General features: G+C 36.5%; 1 protein-coding gene across 3 annotated transcripts in view; it reads left to right on the plus strand.

Moving 5' to 3' along the window:
* SHTN1 (shootin 1) overlaps positions 1-27,462 on the plus strand; it is a 97,859-nt gene that overhangs the window by 32,776 nt on the left and 37,621 nt on the right. For all 3 annotated transcript variants that reach the window (XM_045569056.1, XM_045569055.1, XM_045569054.1), the window contains exons 4-11: positions 1,361-1,455; positions 7,263-7,431; positions 9,515-9,612; positions 11,596-11,677; positions 15,602-15,696; positions 18,964-19,110; positions 22,015-22,168; positions 24,134-24,233. In XM_045569056.1, coding sequence (XP_045425012.1) covers positions 1,361-1,455; positions 7,263-7,431; positions 9,515-9,612; positions 11,596-11,677; positions 15,602-15,696; positions 18,964-19,110; positions 22,015-22,168; positions 24,134-24,233 — 940 coding nt within the window. The remainder of the gene's footprint in view (positions 1-1,360; positions 1,456-7,262; positions 7,432-9,514; positions 9,613-11,595; positions 11,678-15,601; positions 15,697-18,963; positions 19,111-22,014; positions 22,169-24,133; positions 24,234-27,462) is intronic.

Below are 27,462 nucleotides of genomic sequence, written 5' to 3' on the forward strand. Positions count from 1 at the left end.
GCCATCAGCAGCTTTTAGGCCCTGATGGGATGCAGTAGTAATGTTGATAATGCAAGTATCGTGCTCATCAAGTCATAATTAGATGCCACTCAAATGTGCCACTTGTAATAACAGTGTTGATTCATGTTTTTCTCGGTGACTGCAACTACTAATTAGTTAAGTGGTTTTTGGTTGGCCTGCATTTGCTGCAGATTATTATTACCCCTGAAAAAATGTCAAGGTTAGGGATGTTTCTGGCCATTTAGTGCTGCTTTATGAATTTGAATATTAACATAATAAGAACTTTGGACAGACTTAGGAAGTAATACATTTTTGTATTTAATTTGGAGAGAAATTTTTTTCCCCTGAGTTTAATCATAATTGCAGGTTAATTAAGCTTAAATGAATCAAAAGTAATCTCTCTTTGTGTTATGTGAGCCCAGTGCTTTTTGCCTAACTTTGTTGGGTTTCACATTTGGGTGTCCTTTAATTTTTTTTTTTTTTTAAAGCCAAACACATGTCAATAAGTAACATGTCTACACTTGAGGTTTGAGATTCTAAGAATTTTCTTCTAACTAGAAATATGGGCAGAAGGAATTGGCATTTTTCTTAGTTGGTCTTCAAAATATAATTCAAGTTCTAAATTACTTTATACCTTTAAATCTCAATTTACATGAGCCAGCTCTCAAAAAATCTAAAAATTACTATTTTTCAAGTGCTGGTACAATATCAGGAAGAATTTTACTTCTATACCTCCTGGCAGTCTGTGATGCAAGAAACAATTTATTAGCATCTGCTTTCATCATCATATAATACATAAATCATGTTGCTATACTTTTCTGCCCTGGAGTTTATGAAATAACAGTAACTACTTTGCAACTAATAAAGACTAATGTACAATACTTAATTAAGCTGCCACATTGTTATTCTAGTCATAAGATCAATTTTGGATTTATTTTTCTTTTATTTTCATTAGGTAATTTTCCTTCTTAGATACATGTATTGTGCTAAGAAAAGGCAGTCATGTTGCCATCCTCTTTATTTATGAGAGATCTTTTGTTTAAATTAGCAGATATGTCTATGGGTATGTATATAGCTACATAGAAAATAGATGCTTAAAAAAAGTCTCCTAAATAGCTTCCTGAAAATATCTGTAATAGCAGTGAGGCAGTCTTCATTGTGTTCTTTTTCTTTCTTTCTACATTCAAATATTAGCAAAGATTCAATCAGGGCAGCTTCTCAAAAACTTTTTTTCAATGATAGCTGAAGGTTTGGCCAGCTAAAGAATTGAAGTATTCTTAATCATGGGACAATGCGTGGGCTTCTGGAATAGCTGACTAATCTCTGAATGCTGAGACTTTTTCCCCCCCCTCATTCCTAGTTTCTCACATGGTTATAGAGGAAGTTAATTTCATGCAGAACCATCTTGAAATAGAGAAGACTTGTCGAGAAAGTGCTGAAGCTCTGGCAACAAAGGTGAGCCTGTTCACATGAAGGAATTTTACCTGAGCTTTTTTATTTCCACTTGCTTTTCTAAACAGTGGCTTCTCCTTTTGTGGTGTTCTTAGTTCTCCAATCTGATGAGGAGGGAAGTGTGGTAAGGTCTCAGAATCCTGGAATATGATTATGTAAATGTTCGCCTTAATGAAAAGGTTATTTCCATCGTAAAAGGAGCATTTGTATATGTGTATTTCAGCATTTGTGTTTTTTGCGTGTGAAAAATGGTCTCAGGGTAGTCGGTTGAAATGAACTTTCCAAATGTCTATGCATTTGGTTAAAATGTGTACCGAGTTTAAAACTAACCTGGTGTGACATAAAAGAGCAATGAATGTTTCATATTTGAATCGGATGAAAAAGTCATTCTGAAGCCATACATTTCAGGTGATTATTTGTGAAAGCAAAGTGAGGGCATGCTAAAGGTGACCTCCAGTGCTCCGCTGATTGCTTCTAGCTGATGAATTTACCAAGTGTGTAATTTTCTGTATTCTGTCTCATCAGAAGTACATTATTATTAAAGAATGTTTTTATCTGTCTTATGTATTTTGGGTTGGGTAAAATGCATCTGAACCACTTCATCAGAAAATGGATTACAGCAATTTTCAACCAAATTTCATTAGTAATGCTGGTTGTATTTCTTTTCCCTCCCCCCCATCACCTGCTTCCAAAGTATTTCTTTGGATGTGACTGAAATCCTGCTACCCATAAATAAATAAGTAAATAAATTTAATTAGTATGCATCAGCAGCGTGCTTGCTAGAGGTATTTGCTTAATTGTTTGCAGAACGACACTACATTAGAATTCATAAGATACTCAGTCTGAACCTAAGAATATAAATCTATGCATGTAACTTCTCTCGTTACTCCTCTGAAGAATACATAGCAATACAGGCCATTGCTTTAAAAACAGTGATAACATGGATACTCTTACATCATTTTTACGCTGCTACATATCATAGAGGTTGCTGGTCCATAATGTTGTGAGAATTCTTTTCATTTCTCTTATTTCTTTTGGAACAAGTAGGGAAAAAATACTAGCTTCTCTAAATCTTCTAGTGTCTAAGGATACTCTCTATATGATCTCTTGTTATTTTCAAGTATTCCTGTTGCAATAGTACATCTAAAGTTAGGACCCTGGTTACCTCTCTGGATTGGCAGAGTTTATTTGGGCCGGTATATCCAGATTTGGTTCTTGGTTATGTCATTTTTGGCATATGTGACTTTGGATAAGCTTGTTTTGTTCTCTGGACTGCAGTGTCTCATCTTAAATGACAGGATGGACTAGAGTTAATCATTGGTCCATATATGGCCCCCTTTAAAAAAAATTACCCTTTCCTCCCTCCCCTTTTATTTAATAGGTGACTTTGGGCAAGAGAATTCATCTCTTTGAGGTGTAGTTGTCTTGCCCTAGATGCCAGGATGGGCCATGGTTGGCTTCTTGAGAATACCCCAGACTCTCTGGCTCTAGGGGTGTGGCCCAGGCACGTATATGTAGAAAAGCTGCCAAGTGACTGTTAAGTTCATCCCTGGTTATGAACCGCTGTGTTACCTAATCTCTAAGGTCATTTTTACAATGTAGTGTTAGCAATAGGCTCTTTAATTTATGCTGTTTGTTGCCTATTCTTTAAGAAGCCTTTTAAAAAATGGACATATAGTTTGTTTTATGAACTCATGGGGCATGGACTAAAAAACAAACCAAAAAATGAGAATTCGATCAAACACTTATAGATGTGCTCATTGGACATGAAAGATTGTTTGTTTTTTGCAAAAGGGTCTTGCTCTGTTGCCCAGGCTGGAGTGTAGCAGTGTGACCATAGCTCACTGCAACCTCAAACTCCTGGGCACAACAGATCCTCTGTCTCAGCCTCTCCAGTAGCTAGGACTACAGGTGCATGCTACCATGCCCAGAGAATTTTTAAAATTTTTTGTAGAGATGGAGTCTCACTGTGTTGCCCAAACTCCTGGTCTCAAACTCCTGGTTTCAAGCAATCCTCTTATCTCAGCCTCCCAAAGTGCTGGAATTGCAAGCATGAGCCACCATGCTTAGCTGATACTATAGCTTTGAATGCAAAATTTGAAAGCTTTGTTTATATGTGTGATCAGTAAATGATAATAGCATATTCTGATTTAAGTATAAATTATCATTTTTTGAAAGTAGGCTTCATTTTCTGAGCAGCAAAGTTTCTATAATTCTTATTTTTCTAAATCTTTGCCATCAAGTTAATGACAAATGGAATGTCTAATTCTTATGGTGCAGTTTGACCTCATAATTTTCTCAAAAGCAAGTGTAGATACTTTGCTAAAATGTATGGATTAAACTGATGTATGTAGACCACTTATTTAAGTCATATGATCCAAAGCCATTAAACTTGCATGTTTTGTACCCTTAAATGTTTATTAAACTGTGCTCAACATAAAAATTCTATTTAAATTTGAATATGGTGGTAGATTCTGTTACTATAGGGTTATAAAAGATTTATTTTTGGCTTGTAACATAGAAGGGTTCCAAACAACAGGTAGCATGCCATTAACTTCCAACTTGGATGAATAACTGCAGTGAAATTGCTTAGCCAAAATTTGTAAATTCAAAATTCTCAAAAATGTTCAAGTAGTATGCACAGAAGACCTCATGTACATAAATCTTTTATTTCTTCTTTCAAAATATGAAAATGGTGTTTTAGAGAAGACTTACAAAATTTTCTGGTTGCCTTTTTTCTTGAGCTAGTAACTTTGTTAAACAGAGTAGTTGTACTACAGACAGACAGTAGCCGGTGAACTTTGGTGCCTGATTTAGTAGGGGTGTTAAGCTCTTTGAGAGCAGAACTGTTGACAATCAGGTTATCAAGTATTATTGTGATGGTGGTCTGGGAAGTAATATATTAAGCACTAGATGGAAAAAATTAATATTTTCATGAGTATCCTGGAGGAAGAAGAAAAATAGATGAATACTTTGGTTGAAGAAAACTGATAAATGATTTCCAAAGGATAAACACACAAACCTCTCTTCTACCTATTAATAGCTAACACTTCCTGAAGTTTTACTATATGTCAGTTACTGTATTAAATACTTTGTGTGTCTCATTTAATCTTCATATTGTGGGATAGAGACTATTTTTATCCTACTTTACTGATGAGAAAACTGAAACACCGAAAGATTAGGTTAGTTGTAGAGGCAGAATTTTATTGCAGAGGTGGGTTGTATACTAAAGCCTTGCATTACTCTACATAGTCATTCTTAGTATTGATGTACAGTGGAGTCACCTGGAAAGCTCTAAAAAAGTGCTATGCGGGGTCCCACTGCCAGGGATTTTGGTATGTTGTAGGGTCTAAGCATTGGGATTTTTTTAAGTGATCTCCAGAGATTCTGATGTACAGAATTGAGAACCATTAGTTTAAATATTAGGAGACAGAATTATAAATTAACACATTAACTGCCACACGAGTTGTATTTAACTCATGCTAGTTTTGAGCCCAGGGCCTCATGCAGCAAAACCTGGAGAAAACCCTGCAGTTGGTTTGTGAAAATCTTACTTGTTGATATTCTTATTGTTACAACCAATATTGACAAATTAATTCTAAAAATGTAGATTAAATGAATAGAAGTCAGTATATTTCATTTTTCATTAAATTAGAAAGGATCATTTTGTTTTTTGAAGTTTTTATTCTGTTTTTGTAATAAAACACCATGGTCCCAAGGAAAACAATTTTTTTTCCTAGTGTGGCAGTCAACATGTTAAGTCTTATAGTTTTTCACTTTTTTCTTAAATTGGTATTTTCTTCCAACATTTAGGAAAGATGGGATAGTTTGAGAATTGGCAAGAAGGTCCTTGAGCTTCTAGTGCCATGCTGTGGCATTCATGGTTTAAAGAACCCACACAGTGTTTACTGGAATTTTCCATCTTAAAGAAGAGGGGCTGGGAAATTATGGGCCTCATCTGTTATCCCTGATCCTCTAATGTGGGAAGATAGAAGCTGGGGCTGTAGACTGGGGACAGGGGACAAAGGAGTGTGTCTGACTCCCCAAACAGAGCTTGTCAGTCTTCTTCCCAGGAAGAACCCATGGAAGGATTGGTAGCCAGTTCTGAGAGATGCTTCATGATTCCCCAGAAAGGCTGGAGAGACCTCTTGTTCTCCAGACCACACCACTTGGGGTAAACATTTAGGCTATATATTATTGACATAAGAATCAGATCTCCTAGATTGAAGTGGGCTGGGCTTCCCTGTGAGAAGCTTGGAGGAGCCCAAATTATGATCACAAATGTGGATCATAAATATTTAAAGGTACAAAACAAGCAAATCTAATGGCTTTAGATTATACAACTTAAATAATTGGTCTACATACATCAGTTTAACCTACACATTTTAGCAAAGCAAAGTATCCACAGTAGTGGTAAAGCCAGACTAACACCATACCAAACGTGTTATCCTGGTTTCAGGTACAGTGGGGAAGGGTAGTTAGCTTTCTAATGACTTATGTTCATTTATTTCCAATACCAATTTTTAAATCTCAGTGGCCAGTGGCTCTAGTAAAGGAATGTGTTGGCATTTCTATAGCTTACGTTTTATTCTAGGGAAAATAATCTACTAAATACTTTCATGTGCTCAAATTTAGAAAGACCTTTTATTTTTTAGTCTTGGGAAGAGAAACCAAGCAAAACCATATTTTCCTTCTGTAGACATGGGACCAAGCTTAGTCTTTGTGTGTACTTTGTTACTAACATTTTTATGCACATAAACACATTAGCTAAAGAAGGTGATGACAGTTGGGTAAATCTATAAACCAGCTCATTTCTCTTATTTCTACACCAGGGAACAACACATACAGTAACAAATTAGGAATCTGTTTTTCTGCTATGAATTGGAACTCTTTTTATAGAGTTAATAGAAACATATCTTGAACTTCTGTTGTGTCTTGTTAGTACTCTGTTTAAATAGCAGAAACACATCTTGGACTGGTTTAAGCAAGAAAAGAAACAACGTAGAAATTTGTTAGAGAGGAATATTGGAGAATCTCATAGAACCTGTGAGCAAGGAACAGTTTAAGAATGGGCTGGAGTCTGGGAAACCTTTTCTCCATTGCTTTTCCCTATTTAGGAGCTTCATTTTTGGCTTTGCTGTAGGCTACCTTCCTCTCTTCCTTGATTTAGTAGTGGAATATGGTTGCCAGCAGCTCCAGACACATGGAAAGAAACTCATCTCTCTGTTCCAGCTCACAAATTTCTAGAGAAGGAAACCTGATCAGGCACAAACTTGGAGTGTGTGCCTAATCCCTGGACTAATTAGCTGTGGCCAGAGGGATGGGTGTGCTCCGGGGGACCAGGGCTCTTCCCGTAGAAGTCATGTGGAACAATGAAGAAGAGTGGCAGTGTCCAGGAAAGAGGGGATGCGAGGCAGACACGGAAAAGGTGTTCACAGCACAGCATCAAACAGAAAGTTTGCTTATAATAAAGTGCCTTAATTAAGATTATTAATGGCTACAAATAAATCAAAATTTTATTTAATCTATACCAGTGTTTTATCTTAATTCCTTGTATTTCTTATCAGTTATAACTAGCATGTCCACTTGCTACTAGCTGTAATCCAGGCAGCAGGTCTTGCTTCAAGTAATAAATTTAATATTAAAAAGTATGAATAAAAACTTACCTAATGAATCTGTTAATTGTTATGTCCTGCTGTGAATCTTGATGAATATGTAAGACAAAAGTGCACTTAATTTGTCTATTGTTTAAAAATTCAAGATACTCATTTGACTGCTGTTAAAATAACCGTTTTTATATTTTGTCTTAGCTAAATAAAGAAAATAAAACATTGAAAAGAATCAGCATGTTATACATGGCCAAGCTGGGACCAGATGTAATAACTGAAGAGATAAACATTGATGACGAAGATGCAACTACAGACACGGACGGTGCCAGCGAGACGTGCGTCTCAGTGCAGTGTCAGAAGCAAATCAAAGGTGGAGCTCTTTGCTTCGTTCCTGAGCGTATTTCTGACAGCACTTCTCAACCCTGACTGCGCATCAGAATCAGTTGGCAACTTTTAAAAATACTCATGCCTGGGTCCTACCTCCCCAAAATTCTGATTTAATTGGCCGAGGGTATAGCCTGGCTGAAAATCACAGTAGGTTATAACATTTGTGCTTTATGAGTTACTTTCTTGTTTTGGAATTGGCACTTTTGAAAGTGTTAGCTCAGCAGAAATAGCCAGTTAGACTATAACCTTAAGAATATGGACTATGTCAAGATATTCTTGTTAAACAAAGAAAGAATGGATAAAAATATATTTAGCCAACACTCCTTTTTTGTTCGGTTATGTCTTGGAATCTTTGGAGAAGATTCCTCCCCAAATTTTGTAGGTTCTGTCCTCCAAGAATTTCATATCTGATTCTGGCAGTGAGCTATAAGCAATATTCAGATATTCAGAACAACCATGTTGGTCAGCAAGCAGTGCTGTAAGGCAAGATCATATGGTACATCTATTAAATGCACATTAATTTTATTCATACACATGTTTATGTTAAAGATGTAGGAAAGCAGTTTGGGGCTCAATAACTCTCAGAATATTTTAATTTAGTACATATGTGCAAAGCAATACTCATCAGTTTGTTTGGTAGATAAAATTTCTATTGGAAGCATAAAGAAGAAAGGACGTAACAGGCACTGTCTTTACCAGACTCTTCAACCCCTCCACACAGAAGTACGTTGGTAGGTGGAGAGAGGAAGTTTCTGTTAGGTCTTGAACAATATGGTCTCACGTTCTTCCTTTTGGATTAGCCAGCTGGTAGAGAAAGGGATTCAGAAATAAGTCTTTGAGAACTTCTTCGAGCTGCAGTCATGTAAAAAGTGACTTAACTTACAAATAACCAGAGAGCAAGTTTCTCATTGCCTTTGGGAAAAGGTAAGAAATTAAAAGCAGTTAAAAACTAAGTGGCAAAACAGTAGGCCTGGGTGTAAGTTTAAGTAGTCTGTGCAAATTCGTGTGTATTTTTAAACATTTGAGTTGTAGAAGTAACTTTAGCACCAGAAACCTTTATACTTACAGTTGCTATTGTATTCTTTTTTTTCTTTCGTTTTTGTTTTTTTGAGATGGGGTCTCACTCTGTCCCCCAGGCTGGAATGCAGTGGCATCATCATAGCTCACTGCAACCTCAAACTCCTGGACTCAAGTGATCCTCCTGCTTCAGCCTCCCCAGTAGCTGGGACTGCAGGCATGTGCCACCACGGCCAGCTAATTTTAGTTAGTTTTTTTTTTTTTTTTTTTTTGGTAAAGATGGGGTCTCACTCTGTGACCAGGCTGATCTTGACCTCCTGGTCTCAAGTGATCCTCCCACCTCAGCCTCCCAAAGTGCTAGAATTATAGACGTGCGTCACCATGCCTGGCCTAGTTGCTGATATTTTCATTCTAGTAACACATTTTTTATTTAATTCCAATAATAAAAAATATGAAATAAATTAAAAAACAAAACACCCACAACTCTGGAGAGAAAATTACTAGAATTAACCCTTCTTTCAAATAGTTATATTTTGAGTGAGTTCAAATAATGTTTAAGGGCTATAAATTGGCAGCAAGTCAGGATCTTTTTCTTCAAATCAAAATCTCTAAATTATTAACTGCCCAATTGTTTGTTTATATTGTATTGTGACAAGAGCCCATGACCATAATGAAATGAAAAAGAAATTAGTACAATGCCTTAATTTGCTTTGCTGAAAGCTTAACAATTTTTACTTCCCAAATGCCAGGTAGCTTTTGTGAAGAATGTAGGTTTGATAGAATGCAAAGGAAACATGATCTGGTACATTTACTATATTGAGGTTACTGGATAGAAAATTATTAATAACCTGGCTGTGTGGGGGCCACCCACACAAATGAGATTCCCATTGTTCTTTGGTTCTTTATTTTCCTTTTAATTGTTAAATAACCTTGACCGTAAGCTGCACATGGACTGGCATTTTCAATTCTTTTGACCAGATAGATTGATTTCTTCTTTTAAAAGTAAGTTTATTCTATTTTTTTTTATTATTTTTTCCTTAAAAATATAGAACTTCGAGATCAAATTGTATCTGTTCAGGAGGAAAAGAAGACGTTAGCCATTGAACTGGAAAATCTCAAGAGCAAACTTGTAGAAGTCATTGAAGAAGTATGTATCTTAGGCCTGAAAGGCAAGGCTTTTAGTGTTTTCCAGGTGTTTGGGGACTGGCTAAGTTAAAAATTTGCTGTTGGAAGCTAATTTCTGACATGGGAACCATGCATCACTTTTAATCTCCTCAGATGTGTAAAAAGGTAGAGAAAGTAAGATCATGAACAACTACCTAGCTTAAATGAAACACTAACGTGGAGGTGTTCCCGGTTGTCTCCCATTTTTTACTGCATGAGGTGAATTTGTAAGAATGGTAGTTACTGTTTCAGGTCTTACACTTTACTGCTGGTGGTGAGGAAGGAAGAGAGTGTTTTGCTTCTTCAGTGGGAAGCTGACTCAGTTGGGAAGGACTATCCCTCTGTGTACCTCCAACACAGACATACATGATAGATGGTAAAATGTGTACAAGTGGTAGAATGCATGCAAGTGGGTATTTAGAGAATCTTTCTTTTTCCTTTTGAACCGTCTTAAGAACAGGACCAGAAAATTGCCTTTTATTTGCATGAGTCTTCAAGGATCTGCCTTCACAATCTTGATTTAACTTGTGTCTGTGGTCTTGGATTCTATCCCTCAGAGCGTCCCAACTGATGTGCTACCGCACCTAATAACCCCCGTGTGGCTTACAAGTATGCCAAGGTACCGATCCCTTCAGTGAACCATGACCTCAGTTCCCATACGTATATTGTCATTTTCTTGAAGGCCGTGGTGTAATAAAGGTTGGGAAGCAGTGCCCACCAACTTCCCGACCCCAGCTGCTTTTGCTTATTGTGGCAAAACATTGTAATGAATGGGCAGAGGGATGAGGTGATATTCTGGAAGGGACCTTATTGTTGGACAGTGTGTACCAGTTATTAATTTAAACCAACAATAATAAGGCTTTACTACAAAAACCAGCTCACAGATTATCTGGAGGTGCTGATGGATTCAGAGCCAGTGTCAGGACTGTTCCCTTAGTTTGTTTCTTGAGTACAGCTGTAGGAGAGAGACAGGACACACATGATGATGTGCTCTATTCCTCAATTGTGATAATTTATGGATGATTTTCTCCCTTCCCACTTACAGGTGTTATTGGAAGACAATGCAGAAATTATTTTTATTATGACTATTTTCAATATCTAAAAAGGGTACACAGAGCAAAATAACAAACATTCATATACCTACTACGTGACATAGATCGTTAGCACAGAGATTAAAAACCTGGGTATACCCCTTCTCAATTGCATTTTCCTTACTCTCTGCCCAGTTTTACTAAGGAACCACTGTTTTGAACTTGGTGTTTATCATTCCAATGTATTTATATGTTTACTATAATATGTAGTATTTTGAATATTTTTAAACTTTATAAATGTACCTGTTTTTTTAAATTCAATATAACATATTTTAGATTTATCCACCTTGATATGTGTAGCCTTATATTCTTTATTTTTTAACTGCTGTATGGTATTCTTCTCCCTTATTGATATCAAAAGTTACTTCAGAAATTTAAGTTTTTGTGCAAATATTTTCATATGTATTTTATTTAAGCCAAAAGTGATCAGAGTTCAAAATATTTTTTGTCTTAAAAGTTCATGATGTGTGTTTTACTTAAGTCAAAAGTCTTCAGAATTTAGAATGAATAACAAATTGAGCACTGGATCTCTGACTAAATGATTTGTGTATTTTGTGAGTGATCTCTAGTTGGATTTTTGTGTCAAGAATATGAATCATTTACATTGCATGGCTAGAATACTGTTATGTTTAGGGACCAGTGCCAATTGGTATATGTAAATAAGTTCTATACTAAGTGTTCACACTAACTTAAATAGCTATCTTTGAAACTTTAAAGAAGAGCTTTAATAAAAGCCTTAACACAGTGAAGCCAATTTCAGCTTTAAATTGTAATTTTATGTTGAAAGTTGAACAGCAATTCGAATATCACACACTGCCATATGTCTTATTTTACAATTTTGGGTATTTTCTTCCCTCAAAATCTCACATTTTTAGGTAAATAAAGTTAAACAAGAAAATGCTGTTTTAAATTCAGAAGTTCTCGAACAGAGAAAAGTCTTAGAAAAATGCAATAGAGGTATGTCTTTCCAGTATTTTTTTTCTCAGATACATTTGTAATTTGTGTCATTTTACACCTGTGCCTATCCTAAAGATTCTTATAAACAAAACTTCTCCTATGTTGTGTTTTCCTAACAGCAAGTCTCTCTCATTCCTATTATTTTATTACCCAACTTAGAGTCTGGGGACATCTAAAAGTGATTTCAGTTGAGGAACTAGGAACCCAACTCATTTTGAAACTTCAAACCTAAATACTACTTCTGTTCTACATATATCCTGGCACCCTGGCCATTTTGGCTATCCCTTCAGTATTTATATATTTTATAGGTTATTTATTAATAGTAAATCTCAATCCAGGTGAGGTTAGTGTATCTACATAAAACATGCAACATAATGGGATGAAATTTTAAATTAAGAAGATGTGGAGAATGGGGCAAAGGGAAAGTGGAATTAGACTTACACAAAGTGTGTTCTTGCTCTGAGGTCTTGCACATTTCCTGCCTGTGTGTCTGAAATCGGACGCTGAGCTGTCTAGCAGCCAGTGCAATAAGAGATTCTTGGTCATTTAAATGAATCCCATGAAAATAAACCTAATGATTAGGAGAAGCAGACCTGGTCTCCTGGTAAATGGGAAATGTCTCCAATGGCTATTTCCAGAGGAAACTCTGTGTGATTTTGTCAACAGTGACCTTGTCATCCTTGTTGTAAAACACAGCGTCACGTCTCATGGGGGCCTGTTTCTTATGGCCCCCAGTTTAGGACAGGGAAGTGATGACAAAGTTCAGTTCTGCAAAAGTAATTCCAAGATAGGGAACTTAATGTGCTTCTTGTTCTCCCATTTCCCCTCAGCCACTCTCTTTCCTAGTTCAGAAGCTGCAACACTGATAGGAAATACTCCAGACCCAGAGCCTTCCACACTGTTCTTGGTGGTAGCTCTCAATCTTTTCATCATTCATCAACTTGGATTTTTGAATAAATACAGGACCTTGTAGTGAAGTGTGGGAGGGGCTCTAGATTGTAACATCTCTTCAGGTCTTTCCATATTTAAAGATAACAATGATGTAGAAGAATTTTCAGTCTTGCTGCACTGTGCTAGAAACAGAGGGTTCTGCAAAGGTTAGTCACATGGCTCTTGCCTTCAGAGAGGCCCCTGTCTAGGAAGAGAGATTGGGCAATAAATACATGACGAGGACCAACCTGATTTCTTTCAGAATCTGAGTCAGGAGGGCCAGGATATGTGAAAATTCGCTTTTTATTACAGTGTTCTGGACACAGAAAAGAGGGTCAATTATCTTGCCAGGGCTTTGGATAGGCATAGTCTTCTTTGTTTTCTTCATGAAATTTCTTTTTAAAATAGGTTTGAAAATCATTTAGCTATCAGGGACCTGTAATTCACGCCACAAATCACCACTTCCATTGCTTTGCTTGAGTAAGACTATTAGACTTTCTTCTGAGGAGGCAGTAGATTTACAGAGTACAGAGTCTGAAATTCTATGTCATTACCCAGCAAACCCGTCCTTAGTCAGTTAGGCTTGAAGTGTTCTGGCGGAACAGCGTGTGAGAGCGGCCATTAAGTGAGCCTTTTTAAAGATTTTATCGATATGACTCAGCTCGGGATGGAGGTGCCTCATCAGAGGCAGATGGACGGTGTGCGTCCGCTGAGGCGCACCACAGCCTCAGGGGGGGAGACTATGACAAAGACGACTATGACTGTCCGAGGCCCCGGCAAGATAATGGACTCTCTTTTCTGTGTCCAGAACACTGTAACAAAAAGTGAATTTTCGCATACCCTGGCCCTTCTGACTCGGATTCTGAAAGAAATTATGTTGTGCCTAATTTCAATAGCGTCATCACTCCCTCTGTCCTGTCAATATCATTATTAAACAAAATAGGCCACTAAATGTCAAAAGTAGCAAAGAATTCACATTGCTTTTATTTGACAGGACCCTCCTTTTGAAGGTTTCTGTCCTACTAAAGGTTTCTTTAGTACAAAGCTTTGATTCTTTGGGCCTGAATGGATCTAAGGTTGTTTCTCTCCTTTGTAAACGTGAAGAACACTTAAAAATAACCTAAATATATATATATATATATTTTTTTTTTCTTTTTATTCAGGTAATATATTTTTGGTGGAAAATTTAGATTCATGTAGGAAAAGAAAAATCTCAACCTTTATAATCCAGAGATAAACACTATTAACGTTTTAGTATATATTCTTCTAATCTTAAAAAAGCTATATTTTTTTAAATTTTTTGTTAAATATGTTTATAATATAGATGGAAGACAAAGAGAATATCGGTAAAAGAAATGTCTTTGTGCCTAGTTGTACCTTACAAACCCATGAACAGCCCTCTCAGCTCATGTCCTTCCCTTGAGTTTTTATCATTTCCTTTCTTTTATTTATAGTTTTGCCAAGTATGTATGTATCCCTAAACAGCACATTGTTTAATTTTGTGTGTTTTTGAACTTTATATAAATGCAAGCATTTTGCATATAACCTTTTGCAACTTCTATGTTAGTGAGGACATAGTTGTGTTATGTTTGTTTTCACTGCGGTATATATTCCATTAGATGGCTATACCAAAATTCATTTATCCAGTATCCAGTAGGTGGAAATTTGAGTTGTTTCCAGTTTTTTGCTATTATGAGTCATGAAAATTATGTTATTAAAATTATTATACTTGTTTTCTGGTGCACATGTTCCGCAGTTTCACTAAAATAAATGCCAAATGTAAAACTTTATCTTCAATTTCACCACAAAATACCAAATTACTTTTTGAGTAGATCTGTCAGTTTACAGTCCTATTAACAGTACATTTGTTCCCATTGTTGTGTGTCTTTTCTAAACTTAATATAGCTGTCCTTTTTAATTTTTACCAATTGCCCCTTGGGTGGGCGTGGAAAGGTGTTTTTATTGCGCATTTCTGTGAATCCTAGTGAAAATGAGCATCTTTCCACTTTTATTGGATTTCATATGGTACCTGTTCTGTGAAATGCCTATTGATGTGTTTTATCTGTGGCTTTTAAAGAACAAAAATGAATTCAATTTGCGCTTATTTTTAAAAAAATGTATCATGACTGTCTTTCCATTCACTAAATATGCTTCTGCGGTATAATTTTGATGACAGAATAGTATTTCTTGTACCACAGTTTACTGATCCTTCAATGTTAGACCACCTGGGTCTGTGGTCCCCAACCCCTGGGCCTGTTAGGAACTGGGCCTCACAGCAGGAGATGAGCGGCAGGTGAGCGAGCGAGCGAAGCTTCATCTGTATTTACAGTGGCACCGCATCGCTCCCATCACCGCCTGAGCTCTGCCTCCTGTCAGATCAGTGTGGGATTAGATCCTCATAGGAGCATGAACCCTACTGTAAACTGTGCATGTGGGGGGGGTCTAGGTTGCACCCTCCTTATGAGAATCTAATGCCTGATGATCTGAGGTGGTGATGCTAGTGCTGGGGAGTGGCTGCAAATACAGATTATCATTAGCAGAGAGGTTTGACTGCACAATAAATGTAAGACACTTATATCATCCCCAAACCATTCCTTGCCCCTCCGCCACTCTCTGTCTGTGGAAAAATTGTCTTCCATGAAACCAGTCCCTGGTGCCAAAGAGGTTGGGGACCACTGATCTAGGTTATTTCACCGTTTTCGACAATGATGCAGAATGCATCCTTACAATGAAATCTCTGTATGTGCTCCTGATTTATCTCTTAGAATATACCTTCCTTGAAGTGGAGTCATTGAGTCAAAGGGTATGGATAGTTTTACATTCTTGATTCACATTGCCAGCTTGCCCTCCAAAAAGGTTTTATCAATTTATATGCCAATGAGAAATGGATGATAGTGCCTATATGCCTGTATGAAGAATCTTCAACACTCCTTTTCATCCATATTCCTGACCATCTGTGTGGCATGTTGTCTGTTGTCTCTTCCTCATCTTAAGTGTCCATATTAGCTGTAGAAGAGTATGAGGAGATGCAAGTAAACCTGGAGCTGGAGAAGGACCTTCGAAAGAAAGCAGAGTCATTTGCACAAGAGGTGGGTATCTTGTAGAGACCTAGTTTTTTATTTTTGTTTCTTTAAGGGACCTTGCAGATGACATATCAACAAAATTTTTGAGGTTGCGTAAGAGCTCTTACCAGTTTGAATTAAGGATCCTCTGGTTAGGGAGGGAGGTAGGGAATAGTATCCAGTTCACTGAACTTGATGTCTGAAGATCTGTGTTCAGGTTTTGGGCATGTCAGTTACTAGTTGTATGACCTTAGAACTGTCTCTTAGCCTCTTGGGGCTTCCCTTTTACCATCTGTAAAATGGGTGATGATACAAACCTAACCAAGTGGATTTTAGCATCAAATGGCACAATTTTTAAAAAATATTCTATAAACTATAAAATGGGCAAGGAATTGCATTCAGAGATACCCATAACTTGTGATGGAAAGTCCAGGTTGAGTGCAGGGTGTCTGTGTGCTTCACACAGCCTTAAAATCTGAGATCCATCTCCATATGCCATCTCAGATAACAGGATGATGGTATCAGTATTTCTCTTCAGCCATTGTACTGTGCTCTCATTATGCAAGTTGATTCTTCCACTAGCTGTGGAACATTGCCATGTTGTACATCTATTATCTCAGCCTTTCACCAGTGTAATGATTTTCCTCTCAATGTTAGAGATAAGCTTTGAGCTTCTCCTGTTCTAGTTTACCTTATTGACCTGCAGTCATTGGGTATTCCATGGCTCTGGGGCTGGTTTCCAGGGAAATGCAGCTGACCTGCAGAGATCTCCATCCTGTATAAGTCTTTTGAATTTGTATGCATACTGTGGGTTGAAGGAAAGTAGAGCAGCTAAGGAAATGTAAATCAGTCCTAGGTAGAGCTACCCAAGACATAGAAGGAAGGCAAAGTGTGGCATTATGGGAATGACATTTGCAAATCAGATGATGGTTTTGTGGGGAAGTCTTTCTATGCTTAAGCCTTGCTGTGCTAGCAATGAACCCTACCTAAGGTTTAGGCCAAGTAGATCTGATTTGAAATATTATCATTCATTTTATTCAGAGAGTTTAATGAAAGGTGAGCAAATATTGTTCTCTTATTACTTGGAAGAAAGAAAAAAGAATTGAAGTGTGTCAGAGCCCTCTGGAAAAAGCTGCAGCAATATAAATAATGCAACTAAATAATCAGTGGAAGGCTGAGATAATATGAAGATGCCTTTATTGCAGAACTGAAAAGGTTGTCTGATTTTGACCCTCATGCCAGGGTCTTATTTCAAGACATTTTCAGTTTTCCATCTGTTGTTTGTATAATACAATGATGTTAGAATAAAAAGCAGCTCAAATAAAAACTTGAAGGCCATGCAGTAGCAGAGAAGATAGAAGAAGCGAGGTTGCAGTAAGAGGACAAAAATGAATGATTACTCTGCCATTCACCTGGTCTTAAGCCTTGGTGGTTGCTGGAAACAATGATGCTGACATGTTAATCAGACAGAATGAGGAGGTAGAAGTTTGAAGAGAGAAAGCAAGAGCAGTGGTGCTTATGTTACTGGTAGCATAAATATTTGCCATGGTGCTCAATAATTTTACAATGTCTAGATTCGGTCTACATAATAGAAGAAAAAATTTTCTTAAGTAGTGCTAGATTGCTTGGAATGAGTATATTTTCCTTTTTACATGGTTTACAGATTCTTAGGTTTTCAACAGAAAACTACTGTTGAAAGGCACATGACTTAGCTTAACAAGAGGGTCCCACTCTTTTGCATTTTGTTCCTCAGTGAGTTCAGCAAACATCTTACTGCACCAGACACTGTGTTGACATTGGGACTCTAATGGTGAAGAAACCAAATGTGAGTCCTGCCCTCTTGGAGCTCACAGTCTAGAGCGTTGGGAATCAAATTTTAAAGTTAATCCGCTTTGTATTTTTAATTACAAAGGGAATACATGTACCTTGTAAAAAGAAACAATTCTCACATATGTAGGGTGAAAATTAAATGTTTCTTCCCCACTCCTCTTGTTCCTATTAGTTCATTTAAAGAACAAAACCCAAAACATGATCCCCTTCAATAAGAAGAAAACAGTCAGTTGTCTTCATAACTATACTAAATTTTTAAACGAAGAACTTTCTTGTACTTTGTGAATATATTTTTCTTGCTATTTAGCATAGTGTGTCTTTTCTTTTTTAAATTATAGGTACTTTGTTCAACATCTATCCCCAGTATAATATGAAACTATTATATAATCAATTCTTTTTTTCCCCCCAAACAACTCAGGTGATATTTCAGTGTTATTTTGGAAAGAGTATATTATATATTAACAACATAAGATTTTTCTTCTTATTCTTCAAAAAGATTTATGAAATTTCTCTGAAATTCTGATACCTGTTGTGTTATTTGTCTGATAAGGGACCAACTTCATAACTCTAACTGACGAGTTCTTACCCTAGTTAAAAACCATATTCATTAGTATTTGGTAACTGAACTTTTTGGAATACCTTTTTAGAAAAGGAGGTATGTAGAATTGTTTGTTTTAGGATTAGAAGACTAATATATGTAAATTGCTTAATAAAGTACTCAATAAATATTAGTATACTGTCTCCCTTCTCCCCTTTACTCTTCTGTTGACTACTTTCGTGAGTGGTGAAAAACTAAATGGTTTAAAACAAAACATTATGCCTAATAAATAGCAGAGGACATTAGCCAGCTAGTTAAGAGCTTGTGCATGTAAAGCAGACAGAAATGGGTTTAAATCTGATCTTACCACTTACGTTCTTGGGAAAGCTGCGTGACCCCTTGGGGCCATAGTTACCTTATCTGTAAAATGGGATAAAACTACTTGACAGTGTTGTTGTAAGGATAAGATGATACAATGAATATAAAATGATTACCATCATATCTGTCACATAGTGTTTAGTAAATGTTACCTGTTCATAGTAGAAGCACTTAACCACAGCATTGATGTAAGAGGTGACAATAATGCATATAAAATATTTAGTAGAGTACATAAGGTAAGTTCTTGATAAATATTAGCTACTACTATTAGTATTAATGTATTTTCAAGCAATAATAAAATTTTAAACACTGAAGTGTAGGATAAATTACACACACCCCTGCCCTCGTTGTGGGCAGGAGTAAGGCTACCGGAGATTGTATAAAAGTTAGGAATGAAATTGTAGCAATCACTGCTTTTAAAACTGATATGCAATTCAGAAATTGCCTTTAACATTTTAATAAAAACTATGTACTTTCCTTTTGCTGAAGTTGCCATTGAAATATGTGGGGTGGATTGGTATATATATTCCTGTAATGAACTTTTGCAGATGTTCATTGAACAAAACAAGCTAAAGAGACAAAGTCACCTTCTGCTACAGAGCTCTGTCCCTGACCAGCAGCTTTTGAAAGCTTTAGATGAAAATGCAAAACTCATCCAGCTCCTTGAAGAAGAGAGAATTCAGCATCAGCAAAAGGTATGTGATTTTCTTCTGGAGTCTTAGCTACACACAGACGTAGCTACACACTTACATGTATTTAAAATGAAAGGAATCAGTCTAGTCATTTGTAGTTCTATATTTTACCTTAGTTACTAAGTCCTTCCAATGACCTTTTAGAAAAAAATACCAAATGAACTTAATGTATTTCCAAACTGAAATTTATAGCACACTGTTGTAGACTTTACAATGATCTTTAGATTGTCCAAGGGGTCATAAGAAGCACGGGAAAGAGATATGACTCAAAAATAGTTTTGATAATACAGAGTCTGGACTTCTGTTTTTTGGAGGCATTGTGTTTTTAGGAGACTGTACACACTAAGAGGCTATATTAGTCTCAAAGAGCTTGTTGGAGGTTATAGGTTTTATTCAAAGAGGGAGTAAAAGAAAAGTCCATGTTAGTAGTAATTGTTTGCTTAGAGAAAATTTCTGACTTTGTAAACTTGCACAAATGTATATGTTTAAAGACTTCCTAAGTGGGTATTTCAATTTGTATGAGTGGAGCTATTCCAGCTGACACAGCCTACCTCTCTGTGCTAGGCGGAAAGGATAGTCATCGAGGGAGGTGAGAGGAGGTGGGAGAGGAGAGGTGAAGAGGCAGAACAAAGACTTGCAAACTAAAGAAACCACTTAAGAAAAATTACATCAGTATTTGCACTGCTTACCATGCACCTACTTTGGGAAGGAAAGGCTGTTAGCTGCTGTTTGTTATCACCTGTCAAAGTCTCTGTGAGCAGCAATACTCACATTTAATCCTTGGAAGTTCTGAAGTTTTTATGAAATCGGTGGTGAGGTCGAGTTGATTTTATTTTTCCTCAGTAAGATGTGTTGGTGTATGTGTAGAGTACCTCTGGACGGATAGGTGGTAATCGTCTCCTGGGAAAGAGGACTGAGAAACTGAGTAAGAGGGAAAGAATTTCTTTCTTTCTTTTTTTTTTTTTTGTTTCCGTGTGCAGGAATTACCTTTTCAAATACAGATGAAAAAAGAATGTTTTTGTTTGTTTGTTTGTTTTAGCTTAAGCTAGAATTTAACTTTTGATTGTGAAAAGTCCAGCTACTTGCAGTTGAGTCATTTAATAAACAATACATGCCTAGAACCTACTGAATTGAACTGAGGTATAGGAATAAATTGTTGTATATGTACCTTGTTGGATAGGGATAGAGACACTGAAGATTAGGTAAAAATCATGAATGAAATTATAGCAATAATTACTTCTAAGCTGTTATGCTCTCTATGTAGTTATTCTGGACAATCTTTCATGTACAGATGCTCCTTGACTTACAATGGGGTTATGTCCTAATAAACTCATCATCAGTTGAAAATATTGTAACTTGAAAATGCATTTAATACACATAACCTCCTGAATATCATAGCTTAGCCTAGCCTACCTTAAATGTACTCCGAATACTTACATTAGCCTACAGTTGGGCAAAATCATCTGGCAGCTTAGAACATTGCAGAGTATTGGTTGTTTGCTTTGGTGATCGCGTGCCGACTGGGAGTGGCAGCTGGCTGCTGCCGCCCAGCCTTGTAAGCTTAGTACACCGTATATTGCTAGCCTGGGAAAAGATCACAATTCAAAATTTGAAGTATGATTTCTACTGAATGTGTATGGCTTTTGCACCATTGTACACTTCAAAACTTGTAAGTCAAACCATCATAAGTTGGGAACCAGACCATCTCTATGTGGCTGAAAATATTTCTTCCCTGTCTATAAGTTCCTTGCAGATTCAGCAATCTTTTAAGTACAGCATATTATTTTTGCAATTATAAAAATAACCTATGTTCCTTATAATAAACAATTTTTGTAAATATAGAAAAAGTTAAAGAATCCCATATTCTGGTAAATAGCTAAATTTTACGTAAATATATAATTTTATGAGTATATATATTTGTTTAAATGGAATCATACTACACATACTATCCTATAATCTGATTTTTTTTCAATTGATAATATATATTCCCATGTCAGTTGATGGTAAGCTATGTGATTTTAAATGATTGCATAGTATTTCATTGAATGAATATGCCATAATTTATTGAATCAATAATATTGGTGGACATTTAGGTTATTCATTTCCAGCTTTTCATTGTTATAAAGAACATTTTAATGAATATATTTGCACACTTGCCTTAGTATTTTATTTATTTATTTAGAGACAGGGTCTCCCACTGTCACCCAGGCTGGAGTGCAGCGGCGGAATCATAACTCACTACAACCTCCAACTCCCAGGCTCTAGTGGTCCTCCTGCCTCAGCCTCCCCAGTAGCTGGGACCACAGGTGTATGCCACCATGCCCGGCTAATTTTTTTTAATTTTTTGTAGAGATGGAGTCTCGCTATGTTGCCCAGATGGTCTTGACCTGCTGGCCTCAAACGACCCTTCTGCCTTAGCCTCCCAAAGTGTTGGGATTACAGGCATGAGCCAACACTCCTGGCCTGTGTCTGAATATTTTTAAAAACAAATTCCTAAAAGTGATATTACTAATTCAAGGGCCTTTCCTTCTTCTTTTCTTGGGAAGGTTTTTGATGCTTACTACCAAATTGTGCCCCCAGGGGTCTTTTTAAATACTATCTGAATTTTTCTCTTTAAAATGGGTACCAAAGCATTAATCTGTTTTAAATGAATTTTTATTATTTTACTTTTATGGCTCATATTTAAAGATTAAAATGTCTGGTACATAACTCACCAGTAAATTTATATTAAATCAAAGAGCTGATAATGATTGTAAGTATTATCTTTATCCAGAATTTGTGTGGTTTTAAAGATGGAATCTCCTTGTGGTGAAGTACAAAGTCAAAGGGAAACATGTATTTATTTTTTCCCTTTTCTTTGACAAAGGGAAAACTGTCACCCCATAAGATATTGTTTATAACTTATAGGTCAAAGAATTAGAAGAGCGACTAGAAAATGAAACACTCCACAAAGAGATGCACAGCCTGAAACAGCAACTGGAGCTTCTAGAAGAAGATAAAAAGGAATTGGAATTGAAATACCAGAATTCTGAGGAGAAAGCCAAAAATTTAAAGCACTCGGGTAAAAGCACTGAGTTAGGCTATTATGTCTTCTTATTAATCTGTGAGTTACTGATGCCCAGTACAACACCTGGCATATAGTTAGCCTAGAACATTTACTGAATGCTATAGAAAAACACCAAGATTTGGTTTTAAATTCCTCCATGTCTAACGATTGCAATTCAGTTGAACAGCTGCTGTCATCAAATGATTCGTCAATATTTTCAACCTCTTTTTTGGACCCAGAGTCTTTGTGAGCGTAACATACAGAATTATGACAGAGATACCATTAGTGTGGGAAGACCCAACATTTCAGCGTTTTTTTAGAGCTTCAGAGATGAGTGTTTGTTAAGTATTTTATTGTGTTCATTTTAGAGCGTATTTGTTAAAATATTAAACTTTTTAAATACTGCCTTCATCTTTGGTGTTCACACTACCTTCATCTTTGCTGTCTTAATTATACACATGAAGTAATACTTTCTATATCACATCGAACAATGAAACAGGCAACAATACATACATTAAATGGAAAAACTTTTAAAACACCAGGGAATACTCACATCAAAAGATTTATTCATTCAGTTCTAGACGGCTTAACAGGAATGTGTGAGTTAGATTACTACACATGCATAAGTCTCTGTTGGAAGGTAGGTAATTTAAGGAGGCGGGTACATTTCCTTTATAATAGCTTCAATATTCACTTTAGACATTTTTGGTTAATTTTATACTAGAATTTTGAAATCTATGCAGAAGAACCATATAGGCTTCTTTCCTTATAAAAACATTCAATGCTTTCTAATCCACAATGAAAACTGATTACAATTTTTTAAAAATTGATTCAAAGCTAAGAAATTTTATTCCATTATTTTTAACAAATATCAGAGCAACCTGTGGCCAAAGTCATCTCTAATATGAATGGAGGAGGCAGATATTAGGGACATTTGAGATTCAATTTTGAATGTGTTTTATTTAGTATCTGCTGTGTGTGTACCCAGCCATACCCTAGGGTAAATAAGAAATACAGAAGATGAGAAAACAGGCCTTTTGTCTTCAGAGAACTCAAATTCCCTTTGTAGAGACAGTCACATGCACGTGAAATGACTAGAGGATTCTTGGTGTTGGAGAGCACAGCCCACACTGCCTATTTAAGTGTTGAGAGTAAAAACCAGGGGATGGATCATCGAGGGTACAGTCAGTCGTGGAAGGTGGAGTGGCTGTGGACAGAGAGCCACCTATGAATGCAGACAGTACTCAGGACCTCTTACCCATTAGCCTGTATTACGGGAATTAGCATCCAGGTATAAATTTAAATTGAACTCCTTGAACTCAGGGACTGTGTCTTCAACAGCAGCATACATAAGTGGTTCTTTCACATTGTTGGTGCTTAGTAAATATCTGCTTCACTAATGACTTGTATGAACTGAATGAATAAGCTTTATTTCCAGAATACGCATCAAAAGAGCAAAAAGTTTCTGAGTTACATTTAGGAATCTGAGTTTGGTTAAAATCAAGGACTCTAGCATTTGTGGTTTCTGAAGGAAATTAAGCAGAGGAGAGAAGTATGCAGCTATCAAAATTCATTACTAAATGTCATCTTTAAAATTAATTCTACACTTTTAAAGTCAAGTATTAACAATTTCTTAGTGTTTTTGAGTAGCATACTCCATTGTTAACAAATATTTCTTCAACCCACTCAATGCTTACTTCCCACTGTCAGCCATTGTTCTGAATGTTTTTTCTTTTCTGAAGACTTGTATAGACAGCAAAAAGATGGTAATATTTTAACAGATGGGAGGCCTCTCTTGCATTAGCCATAGACTAGATAATAAAGTGTTGAAAAAGTTCTGTAGTTTCATAATGAAATTTCTAAGTTGGCCTTAATGAAAAGAACTTGCTTTTGAGAGAGTTTATGCGTTTCCTTTTACATGTATAAACGGTGTGTAGTTGCTTGTTTCAGCTCTGTTCTGAATGCTTGCTCTCTGTGCAGTCGATGAACTACAGAAACGAGTGAACCAGTCTGAGAATTCAGTGCCTCCACCACCTCCTCCTCCACCACCACTGCCCCCTCCACCTCCCAATCCTATCCGGTAAGCACACCCGGGAAGACGGCTCTGCATCAGACATTATGTTAACAAGCTAGTGGTATCCTTTTTTTTTTTTTTTTTTTAAATAATTTTGCATCAGTAGAGGGACCATAGAAAGTATGGTAATTCTCTTGGAAAATTTTCTAAAGGCCAGTATATTAGGGGCCTTAGAAAACATCTGGCAAATAAATTCTTGTGGCCTACAAGTGTTCTTCTGTTGCAGATGTTGAGATTCCATGTGGATGTTCCAACCCCCAGGAGCTAAACATTTTTTCATCTTAGATACTCCAGTTTTAAAATTTTATTCCATACCCTTAGGATTTCCTTTACCTGTAAGACCAAGGAATTTTGAGCTTCTCTGGAATGTGTTTATCTTTTTCTCTCACTAATTTGAATTTGAAAAGCTCTGGTTTGTTCAATTATTTTAAAAATAAAAGTACTAAATTAAAAATTAAACATATCGTTAACTAATAATTAAATTAAAATGATGAATTTTTTAGCGCTAACCTTATTTTTAAGCCTTTAATAATACTGAGAGAGGAACCCTCCATAAGGAAAATGAATTATGCTTAAATTCTTGTGACAGGAAATCATATGCAGACAGGAATTCACTTTTTCTGAAGCCTAAGGTGACTCGATGGTATTGAGTAGCTGACTTAAGCACAATACACACTAGGAGATCGAGAGTCAAATTTTGTGCCACCACCCAGAATTGCATTATACAACCTCCTGGCTGTGGTGACAACTTACCTCCTCATTTCATGATGTTAGCTGCTTTTGTATAATTTATTCTTGAATAAATGGCATTTAAAAACTTTGGCTAGGTTCTTTACCTTTCATTAACTCATGTGATTTGTTTAATCTTTAATCCTTTCACACAGAGAGGCCATTTATCCATACTTTGTACCTTTGCTGATCCATCTGAATTGAATGTGTAGCATGTTCCTCCCACGCAACTATGAAAATGGGACTTTGCTTTTTAAAAAGATTCTCATTAGTTTTCCTTACTGAGTAGGATATGGCATAATCTACTTTAAGCCATTGAAGTTAGTTAAGGCAAAATAATTTTTACACATGATAGATCCAAGAGTCAATTGAAAGCATTTCAGGTATTTTAAATTCTTTCTTTCCTGGGTAGCTAAATCTGTAGGAGATATTCTGGATTTGACATTTAAAATTGGAAATTCATCACTTTGATCTTTCTCTAAGGTCTAGAATTTTGAGCTGATAAGAAAGGTCACTTCTGGGTATGAAGAGGGAGAACTATTAAAAAGCAATTACAATCTTGCTGTTGGCCTTTAATTTTTATTCAGAGAAATGTTGAGAGGCCCTAGAGTTTAAAGTATAACCTAAATAGAATTTTTTTCCAAAGAGCACTTTACAGTTATACTAACAAATGAATGTAGGGTTCAGGACTACATATATCTCAAGCATGAACCCTTTTATAAGGCTCTTTAAAGAAAGTTTTTATTAAATAATATGAATGGTTTTAATTTAAGTTGAATTTAATAGTATGGGACATAATTTTTCAGAAAAGATTTTTTTTTTTGGACGAAGCGTACTTTCTTGTCAGAGAAATATATTTGCGTATGAATTGAGTTTCAGTGGATTTTGAATCCACTAATTAAAGTTTCCCAACTTTGCTCCTGAGCCATTTGTTTGATCCTGATGTAGATCAGGGATAGAAATGAAAGTGGGAGAGGGGGAAGGAAGATTAGGGTCGTGGCTTCTGTAAGTGCCCTTATTGCCTTTTCTTCCTCTTCCCGTCATTTGAGCTAGAGAATAGGTAGGAGAGAGGAAAGAGAGGAAGAAGGCATACCTCAGTAATTTTTGTTCTAGTGGTAGTGAAAATAGGACAGGTCCTGGGCAGGTATGGTTCATGGAGAGAAGCATAGAGGTGTTAGTTAGGGATCTCCAGAGAAACAGAACCAATAGGATATGTATGTGTGTGGATACAGATATAGATAGATATAAATATAGATTTATTATAAGCAATTGGCTCATGTGATTATGGAGGCCAACAAGTCCCAAGATCTGTAGGGTCAGCCAGCAAGCTGGCCACACAGAACAGCTGATGGCTTTGTTCCAGTCTGAATCCAAAGGCCCGAGAACCAGGAGAGCCTGCAGTGTAGTTCCATTCCAAAGGCTGGCAGGCTCACAGGAAGTGGTGATGTTTCAGTTCAAGTTTGAAAGCAAGAAAAAGTCAATATCCCAGTTTGAGGGCATTCAGGCAGGAGGAATTCTCTCTTATTTGGGGGAGGGTCAGCTTTTTTGTTCTAGTCATGCCTTGAAATGATTGGATGAGGGCCACCTACATCAGGGAAGGCAATCTGCTTTACGCAGTCTACTGATTTAAATGTTAATATTATCCAAAACATGCTCACAGAAACACCCAGGATAATATTTGATCAAATATCTGGGCTCTCCATGGCCAAGTCAAGTTGACACACAGAATAACCATCACAGTGGCCAAGCACACATCTTGAAGAACTTCAAGGTGAAAAAATTCTCCACTCACTTGTTTCATCTTGGGGTATCACTTGCTTGAATCTTTTATCCATTCAATTGAAATGGCAGTGAAATGGGGCAATGATAGCCAGAGGTTTGGATTATAGGTCCCAGATGTCTTGTCCCACTCTTATCTGTCCCGCGACTCCTACCCAATCTGTTTTCTCTGTAATCTAAGCCCCATCTTGACTGATGGTTCTTTTTTTAATATTACAGATGATTTTTCTCTGGGCACCATGTGTCTCCAACTTAATACTTCAACTCAGTACCTTTTAAGCTGACGCTGTCTGTCATCTACTGGTGGTTTACATTGATGAATATATATTCTTCACATGTGTAAATATTTATAAATACTCTGAGCAGTACAAATATGTACCTGCTTTGTGATTTTTATGCACAATAATGCATGTTCTCAGCATTTCCTTTCAGAACCACAGATGGGGCCATTACAGAGTATGGTGAGAGGGTGAGGAGGGGCTTCTGATTAGTGAGAACACTCAAGCCCACCCTGCCACAGAGCAGTGACAAGGATATATTGAATACTCTTGCTCTTCAGTTGACAGGGTAGAAAAGTGAACAAATATAATTTACATTATTTCATTCCTTACAACTTCTGGAATAAAATATGCTTATTTCAAATTGCAATTTCTAACTTTTGTGAAAATAGTTTAGTTCCATTTTGGGCCATTGTGAGCCCAAAGAAGATAAACTAGATGAAGTCAAC

The sequence above is a fragment of the Lemur catta genome, chromosome 14, assembly GCF_020740605.2.
Source record: "Lemur catta isolate mLemCat1 chromosome 14, mLemCat1.pri, whole genome shotgun sequence".
Taxonomy (NCBI): Eukaryota; Metazoa; Chordata; class Mammalia; order Primates; family Lemuridae; genus Lemur; species Lemur catta.